The sequence below is a fragment of the Bos indicus x Bos taurus genome, chromosome 10 (assembly GCF_003369695.1).
Source record: "Bos indicus x Bos taurus breed Angus x Brahman F1 hybrid chromosome 10, Bos_hybrid_MaternalHap_v2.0, whole genome shotgun sequence".
Taxonomy (NCBI): Eukaryota; Metazoa; Chordata; class Mammalia; order Artiodactyla; family Bovidae; genus Bos; species Bos indicus x Bos taurus.
In genome coordinates this window covers 19,176,206-19,185,079 of record NC_040085.1, presented here as the reverse complement: position 1 = coordinate 19,185,079, position 8,874 = coordinate 19,176,206, and the positions used below count along the sequence as shown (strand labels likewise).

Below are 8,874 nucleotides of genomic sequence, written 5' to 3'. Positions count from 1 at the left end.
ACATTTCTATTGGATTCAAAACCTTACCCATATGTTTCAGATCTCACCCTTTATGCATGATCATATTCCAACAATGGTGGGCTTACTCAGCACACAATGTTTCTGCCTATCGTATAGGAATGTTTGCAACCGCATCCTTCCTGCTAAATGGCTCTGAGAGGCATTATCCTGGACAAATAGTTAACTATACTAATTCACTCTTCCGGCCTGAAGAACCAATATGTGATGCTGTATCATGGAGAAGGAAGCAATCGATTCAATCTCTATATTGGTCAGATTGTCAGAGACAGTTTGGGAAAATCTCTATCATTCAGCAAAATCAATCTATATTTAAATTCATTGACTGGGGGCCCCACGGATTGTTTGTGAACTGCTCTGAGGAACAAGAAAAGAACCATAACTGTTCCTGGTATAATAAGTCCAATGTGTGGGGATTTCATAAGACCAATACTAGCTTTTGGACTCATAAGGACATACTGTTAAATTGGTATAATGGGGAATTGTCTCCACCTCCACCCAGAGTAATAGTCCCTATCGTGGGACCTGAGCAATGGCATGTGTGGAAGATTCCTGCTGCACTGGAGCGCTTTGCCAGTGTGTATGGGACTGCGAAAGTCTTAAAACCTCAAAACTATACCTTTTTATATAATAGTACAGGTTATATCCAATCTTGTGTGCACCTTCCATACATGTTTATTGTAGGTAACTTTGATATAGATCTTTCTGCTAAGATTGTTAATTGTATAGCCTGTGCCTTGTATACGTGTTTAAACCATACTATTTCATATCATAATGTCAACATTGAAATAGTCAAGCAGAGATCTGAATTGTGGCTTCCTGTTAACCTGACAGAACCATGGACCGACTCTGTATTTCTCTCAGTTTTACTCAAAAATGGCTTAAGGAGGTCAAAGCACATAATAGGATGGATTATTGCTGGCATCCTTAGTCTAATATCTATTGTTACAGTAGGAATCCTGGTATTGCACTACACAATTCTATACAGAATCATGATTTTATAACTTCTTGGCACAAAGATTCCCATGGTCTCTGGACTTGACAAGCTCAAATAGTTCAGCAATTGCAAACACGAATTAATACTGCTGCTGCTAAGTCGCTTCAGTCGTGTCCAACTCTGTGCAACCCCATAGACAGCAGCCCACCAGGCTCCCCTGTCCCTGGGGTCCTCCAAGCAAGAACACTGGAGTGGGTTGCTATTTCCTTCTCCAATGCAGGAAAGTGAAAAGTAGAAGTGAAGTCGCTCAGTCGTGTCTGACTCTTAGAGACCCCATGGACTGCAGCCTACCAGGCTCCTCCATCCATGGGATTTTCCAGGCAAGAGTACTGGAGTGGGGTGCCATTGCCTTCTCCGAATGAATTTCAAACAGTGGTAATTAATATAGGAGATCAAGTACACCAACTTATTTTCCAAACACATATACATTGTCACTGAAATTTTACTTCTTTCTGTCTGACTAACATGCCCTATAATGGCACTGAGTATCCTTGGGATAAAGTTAAAGCACATTTGCAGGATCTCACGGATAACTACAGTTTGGACATCAACCTTCTAAAATGACAAATTGCTAATTTTCAAGTTAAAATACCTAAGGAATTATACAGCACCCAATTTTATGATACTTTAACCAAAACATTATCCTCTCTGGATCCCAGGACTTTGTTTTCAGGAGGCAACCTTTTATGTATGTATTAATTGCTCTGCTTTTTCTGTCATTGTTTGTAGGATACAGATGTCTCTACTCAAAACTCCTTGCCTCCCACAATGGGGTCCAACTAGCAGCTGCCATGCTTAAACTAAAAACAAAAGGAGGATATGTTGGGAGGCACAGTGCAAAATAGCCTTGAAGGAGAAGGTCCTCCGGGAAATGGCAAAGGGCCAGAAGTTTACCCAGGCATTGTGTACTGATAGCTGAAAAACATTTCCTGCCTTTGGCTATGCTCAGCACCAAAATTTAGCGATTAAAGACGTTGCTTGAGAAAATGGGTCATGGATAAACACATGGGTCGTTAAGAACATGCTAGTCCTTAAAGTATCTTTTACTGATTATATCTTAGCCTTGTACCTGCTCTGCTGGCCGTATGCTCAAAGCTCTTTGTTCCTTGCTCCTATAAAAAGGCTTGACTACAGAAATAAAGTTGTCAGTCCTTGCAGAGACTGTCCAAGTGTTGTTCTTTTAGGTTCGCCTTTTCCAAGTCCCGGGGAAGAAAATTCCCACAGTGACTTCTTTGGACAAAGAGACTTTGTAAAAGTAAACAAAGTTAAGGATAAAAAGATAAGGTCATCCTGGACTATTCAGGTAGGGCCTAAATCCAGTGACATTTTTTCTTTTAAGAAACACACAGGTGAGAAAGCCTTGTGAGGTCTTCTCGATGGAGTATGAGGTTGGAGGTATACAGTCACAAATGAAGGAACACTTGGAGTCACCTAAAGCTAGAAGAAGCACTGAAGAACTCCCTTCTAGAACATTTGGAAGGAGTATGTTTCTGTTGACACTTGTCTCAGACTTCTGGCCTCCAGATTGGTTTAGTAACTAAAACTCTTGCAGCCCCGTGGACTGTAGCCCACCAGGCTCCTCTGTCCATGGGATTTTCCAGGCAAGAATACTGAGTGGGTTGCCATTTCCTTATCCAGGGAATCTTCCCAACCCTGAGATGGAACCCAGGCCTCCTGCACTGCAGACAGATTCTTTACCAACTGAGATACCAAGGAAGCCCTTCCAGATTGTAAGGGAACAACTTTTTTTTTTTTTTTTTAAGAGCCGTCAAATCTGTGATAAATTGTTATGACAGAACTGGAGTTTTAACACAATTTTCCAAAAACAACATTTCTAAATAGTTACAAGCAACTCCAGGTTAAAGTCATGGAAGGGTGTTTTTAAACTGATCTTTGGAATATTTTGAGTTCAAGCTCTCACACATGCAGACACATCCATTTATTTGTTATACTACAAATACTTGAATATCCACTATTTATCAGGTATTCAAGTAGTTTCTGGGAACATGGTGATGTTAATATACAAACACTTATTAAGTGCATACCACATATCTAGGCCTTTAATTGTGACACCAAACAGGCAAAGTTCCTTGTTTTCATAGACCCTACATTGTAGAGAATCACCATTCAGTGGAACTTTATGAGATGGAGGAAATGCCCTATATCTGCACTATTCAATAGCCTCTGGTCAGGTGTGAGTACTTAGTCCTTGTTATATGGCCAGTATGATTGAGGAATTAAAATTTTAATATTATTTAAATTCAATTAATTTAAATTTAAGTAGCCTCATGTGGCTAGTAGCTGCTGTATAGGACAGCTCAGTTCTTGCAGGTGATCCAGTACACACCCTCTAGATCATGAGGCCAGTCCCCTCATTTAACAGATCATACTATGGGCTGGTAAGTGCTGTGATAAGCGAGAAATTCTGTGGAGCCATACAAATGTATTCTATCTGAGAGTTTTGCTTAAAGAAGTCTTAGAGAAAGTCATATCTGATAGATAAGGATTCCTGTCAAATTATACTGATTTTTAAAAATCACTGCTTTGTGGTACAATAACACAGATGGACAATAAATATGAGCTCCAAATTGTATAATACACAACCAGAATAATCTGTATGACAACAGAAAAATAGGTACTTACTGTATGCAGGTCAGGAAGCAACAGTTAGAACTGGACATGGAACAACAGACTGGTTCCAAATAGGAAAAGGAGTTCGTTAAGGCTGTATATTGTTACCCTGCTTATTTAACTTATATGCAGAGTACATCATGAGAAACGCTGGACTGGAAGAAACACAAACTGAAATCAAGATTGCCAGGAGAAATCTCAATAACCTCAGATATGCAGATGACACCACCCTTATGGCAGAAAGTGAAGAGGAACTCAAAAGCCTCTTGATGAAAGTGAAAGTGGGGAGTGAAAAAGTTGGCTTAAAGCTCAACATTCAGAAAACGAAGATCATGGCACCTGGTCCCACCACTTCATGGGAAATAGATGGGGAAACAGTGGAAACAGTGTCAGACTTTATTTTTCTGGGCTCCAAAATCACTGCAGATGGTGATTGCAGCCATGAAATTAAAAGATGCTTACTCCTTGGAAGGAAAGTTATGACCAATCTAGATAGCATATTCAAAAGCAGAGACATTACTCTACCAACAAAGGTTTGTCTAGTCAGGGCTATGGTTTTTCCTGTGGTCATGTATGGATGTGAGAGTTGGACTGTGAAGAAGGCTGAGCACCGAAGAATTGGTGCTTTTGAACTGTGGTGTTGGAGAAGACTCTTGAGAGTCCCTTGGACTGTAAGGAGATCCAACCAGTCCATTCTGAAGGAGATCAGCCCTGGGATTTCTTTGGAAGGAATGATGCTAAAGCTGAGACTCCAGTATTTTGGCCACCTCATGCGAAGAGTTGACTCATTGGAAAAGACTCTGATGCTGGGAGGGATTGGGGTCAGGAGGAGAAGGGGACGACAGAGGATGAGATGGCTGGATGGCATCACTGACTCAATGGATGTGAGTCTGGGTGAACTCCGGGAGTTGGTGATGGACAGGGAGGCCTGGTGTGCTGCGATTCATGGGGTCGCAAAGAGTCGGACACGACTGAGTGACTGATCGGATCTTCCATTTCATGATCTTAGGTTATTAACAATAAATTATGAGTCTTTTCTATACCTCTATCAACTGTCTATAATCTAATACATTCTATTAGTACATGCAGAGACACACATGTATGATTCTGATGAAACTGGAAATACGAAATGAAACATTTTATTTCCTCCTGATGCCCTCAGTTCAGTTCAGTTCAGTTGCTCAGTCATGTCCGATTCTTTGTGACCCCAGGACTGCAGCATGCCAGTCTTCCCTGTCCATCAGCAACACTTGGAGCTTACTCAAACTCATGTCCATCGAGTTGGTGATGCCATCCAACCATCTCATCCTCTGTCATTTCCTTTTCTTCTCACCTTCAATCTTTCCTAGCATCAAGGTCTTTTGCAATAAGTTAGTTCTTCCCATCAGGTGGCCAAAGTATTGGAGTTTCAGCTTCAGCATCAGTCCTTCCAATGACTATTCAGGACTGATTTCCTTTAGGATTGACTGGTTGGATCTTCTTGCAGTGCAAGGGACTCTTAAGAGTCTTCTCCAACAACACAGTTCAAAAGCATCAATTCTTTGGCACTCAGCTTTCTTTTTGTTCAACTCTCACATCCATACATGACTACTGGAAAAACCATAGCTTTGACTAGATGGACGTTTGTTGGCAAAGTAATGTCTCTGCGTTTTAATATGCTGTCTAGGTTGGTCATAGCTTTGCTTCCAAGGAGCAAAGATCTTTTAATTTCATGGCTGCAGACACCATCTCAGTGATTTTATGCTATGTTAAGTCACTTCAGTCGTGTCCGACTCTGTGTGACCCCATAGACTGCAGCCACCAGGCTCCCCCGTCCCTGTGATTCTCCAGGCAAGAACACTGAAGTGGGTTGCCACTTCCTTCTCCAGCACATGAAAGTGAAAAGTGAAAGCGAAGTCGTTCAGTCGTGTCTGACCCTTAGCGACCCCATGGATTGCAGCCTACCAGGCTCCTCCATCCATGGCATTTTCCAGGCAAGAGTACTGGAGTGGGGTGCTATTGCCTTCTCCAGCAGTGATTTTGGAGACCCCTAAAATAAGTCTCTCACTGTTTCCATTGTTTCCCCTGATGCCCTAGTTTTACATTTAAAAAAATCCCATTTTAAAAGGCAAATTGTTTCTCCCCAAACAATATCAGCTTGAGTAAACTCTTTTCAAGCTTTGACAAACATATATACCACATAAACTAGAAAGCATTCTGTGAAGAATTGGTTATAAAGTCAGCAATTTTAGATCCAGCCACAGGGGGGCAGCATCCGCAAACCCGCCCTGTTTTTTAAGATGTGTGAGTAAAATAGGGGTTAAGTCTGATTGGCTGTCTCAAATGGCAGTCACTCCTTTCTTTTTTCTTTGCAAAAGGCAGTGTAGACCACAGCAACGTGTGTGGGGCTGGAAAAGTTTGAACAAGGGAAACCCTTTAGGAGCAGGCAGATTCAGCAACTCTTCCTGACGAGGGAGAAGAGGGAAATGCTGCTCATAGCACCAGTGTTGATCTTATGGATGCAAATACCACGTGAGTTTGGGGTTTCCCTGATTGCTTCCAGGGAATTCTGCACAGTGAAATATTATCTGCAGGAAACTATAGGAATGAGATTTTCTGATAGAGAGCAGGATGTTTGGAAAAACTCTGAAACTAAAAAGTGGAAAGATGGAGGGAGATGGGCAGGGAGACATGGAAAGAAGGAGAAAAATACACAAGAAGAATGAGAGAGACCGTTGGAGCTGAGAGAATAGACATCTGATTCGACTTTCTCTGATACTTCTTACTGTTTTCTCAACAGAAGTGAACGGACAACAGATAAGTCAAATTCCCCAATTCTTGCCTCTACAAGGAGAGAACTTCACCACGTACTGCAATTCCTCAAGCACTTTTTACAGGTTACAGTGGTATAAGCAGAGCCCTGGGGGAATCCCTGTCTTCTTGATGATATTAGCTAAGGATGGGGATGTGAAGACGCAGCAGAGACTGACAGGTCGGCTTGGAGAGACCAGAAAGCACGGCTCCCTGCACCTCGCGGCTGCCCAGCTCTCAGATGCAGGAACCTACTTCTGTGCAGAGGCACAGTGCTCTGGAAGCACCTGCTGTCTGTCCCCAAACCTTACTGTGGGCTCCAGAGGTCTCTCCTCTTCATCTCTCCTCAGGGCAGGGGCCAGAGAAAGCTGAAGTCATGATATCTATGAAGAAATTGAGTTTTTAACAACAACAAAAAGAAATCCCTGGACTCAGACAGTATTACTAGATAATTCTACCAATCTTTTGAAGTATTAGCATGAATTATACACTATTTCTTCCAGAAAAAAAAGGAGAAAAGAGTTCATCACTCATTTTATGAAGCTAGTGTTACCCTGAAATTAAAATCAGACAAAGATCATAACAGAAAACTGCAGAGAAACATATTTCATGAATACAGACATAAAATTTCTTAAAAATATTAGCAAGTAAAATTCATCTATATTAAAAGAGTAATATACCAAGCACAAATGGAGTTTTTTCAAGGATGCAAATTACTTCAAATTGAAAATCAGTTGATGAAATTCACCATATTAACAGGATAAAAGAAGAAAAATTACATCATATTAATCTATGTAGAATAAACTTTTGCCAAAATTCGACAGTCAACTACGGTGAAGACTTTGAGAAACACAGGCATAGTGGGGAAGTTCCTCCATAGCTAGCAGTATGCTTACTAACAAAAGACTTATGTTTCCTTATATGTTTCCCTAAGACTGGGAACAAGGCAAGCACATCCACTCTTATCCCTCTCCTTCAGCACAGAGCTAAATGTCAAAGCCAGTGCAATAAAGAAAGCAGATGTAAAGACAGTCTTGGACCAGAAAAGAAGTGAAAATGCCAGGCAATATGATTATCTATATAGAAAATCTCAAAGAACATACCCCCCAAAACTCTCAGACCTATTGAGTTCAACACCATAGGAAATAAGATAAATGTATCTAATCAATTTTATTTCTACATATTAGTGATGGACATGTGGACCTCAAAATTAAAAGTATAATACCATTTGTAATGACTTGAAAAAAGACCCTGAGTGGTCTTTTTTGTACAGAAAACATGTACAGAATTGTTAAGCTGAAAACTACAAAACACTGATGAAAGAAATTAAAGAAAACAGATGAAGAGACATCATGAGTTTGCAAACTGGAAGTTTCAAAGCAGTAAACATGACAAGTCTCTCCAGATTTATATGCACATGTTATAAAACTCCTGCTAAAATACATCAGGATTTTAAAAAACAAATACAGGCAAAATTATTCTAAAATTTATATGAACAGGAAGAGATACTGGAATAATTTTTAAAATCTTGAAGAAATAAGTCAGAACAATCGGTCAATCTGATTTCAGGCTAGAGTCATCGAGGTTATTTGGTACTGGTGCAGGGATAAACACACAGTTCAGTGGAAATGAACAGAGAACCCATAAATAGATCCACACAAATATACCCAACTGACCTTTTCTGGCAAAGTGACAAATAAATTCTATAGAAGAAGGATAACCCTTTCAACAGATAGTGTTGGAGAAAGTTGAAATCCATTGGTAGGAAAAATTAACCTTGATTCAGGTCTCACACTTCATACATACATTCTTTAAAATGGATCACAGACTTAAATGTAAAACGTTAAATTATAAAAAAATTTTAGGGAAAAATACAGGACAAAAGTTTGATATGTGTATGGGCCAAGAGCCTTTGGACTTGACAACAAAACAACAGTCTATAAAATTTTTTAAAAATGACAAGCTAGACTTCAAAATTAAGATCTTTTGCCCTGCAAAACAACTGTAGGAGCATGAAAAGACAAGCTACCAACTGTGAAAAACTATTATTTGGAAACCATATATTCCACAAGGAAGTAATATCTAGAATATATAAACAACTCTCAAAGCTAAACAGTATTTAAATAAGGCAAACATTTCACTTAGACCATGGGCAAAGAGCTATTTCACCACAGAAGTATACAGATAGCAAATAAGCATATAAAAATATATTCAACATCATAAATCACTGGAGAAATACAATTAAAACCACAAGAAGATATCACTAAGAGCACAGTCTAGTGTGTGTGTGGTAGCAGCACAAGGTGGGGGCTTCCCAGGTGGCTGAGACGGTTCTGCCTGCAGTGTGAGAGACGTGAGTTAGATCCTGGGTCTGGAAGATCCTCTGGAGAAGGGAATGACAACCCACTCCAGTATTCTTACCTGGAGAATTCCATGAA

The 8,874-nt window shown here is 40.2% G+C and overlaps 1 gene segment (V, D, J or C); it reads left to right on the top strand.

Moving 5' to 3' along the window:
* Positions 1–6,043: 6,043 nt before the first annotated feature.
* On the top strand, positions 6,044–6,808 carry LOC113899570. The segment is given in 2 exon segments: positions 6,044–6,157; positions 6,426–6,808. Coding segments are annotated over 2 exon segments (429 nt in total).
* The last annotated feature ends 2,066 nt before the right edge of the window (positions 6,809–8,874 follow it).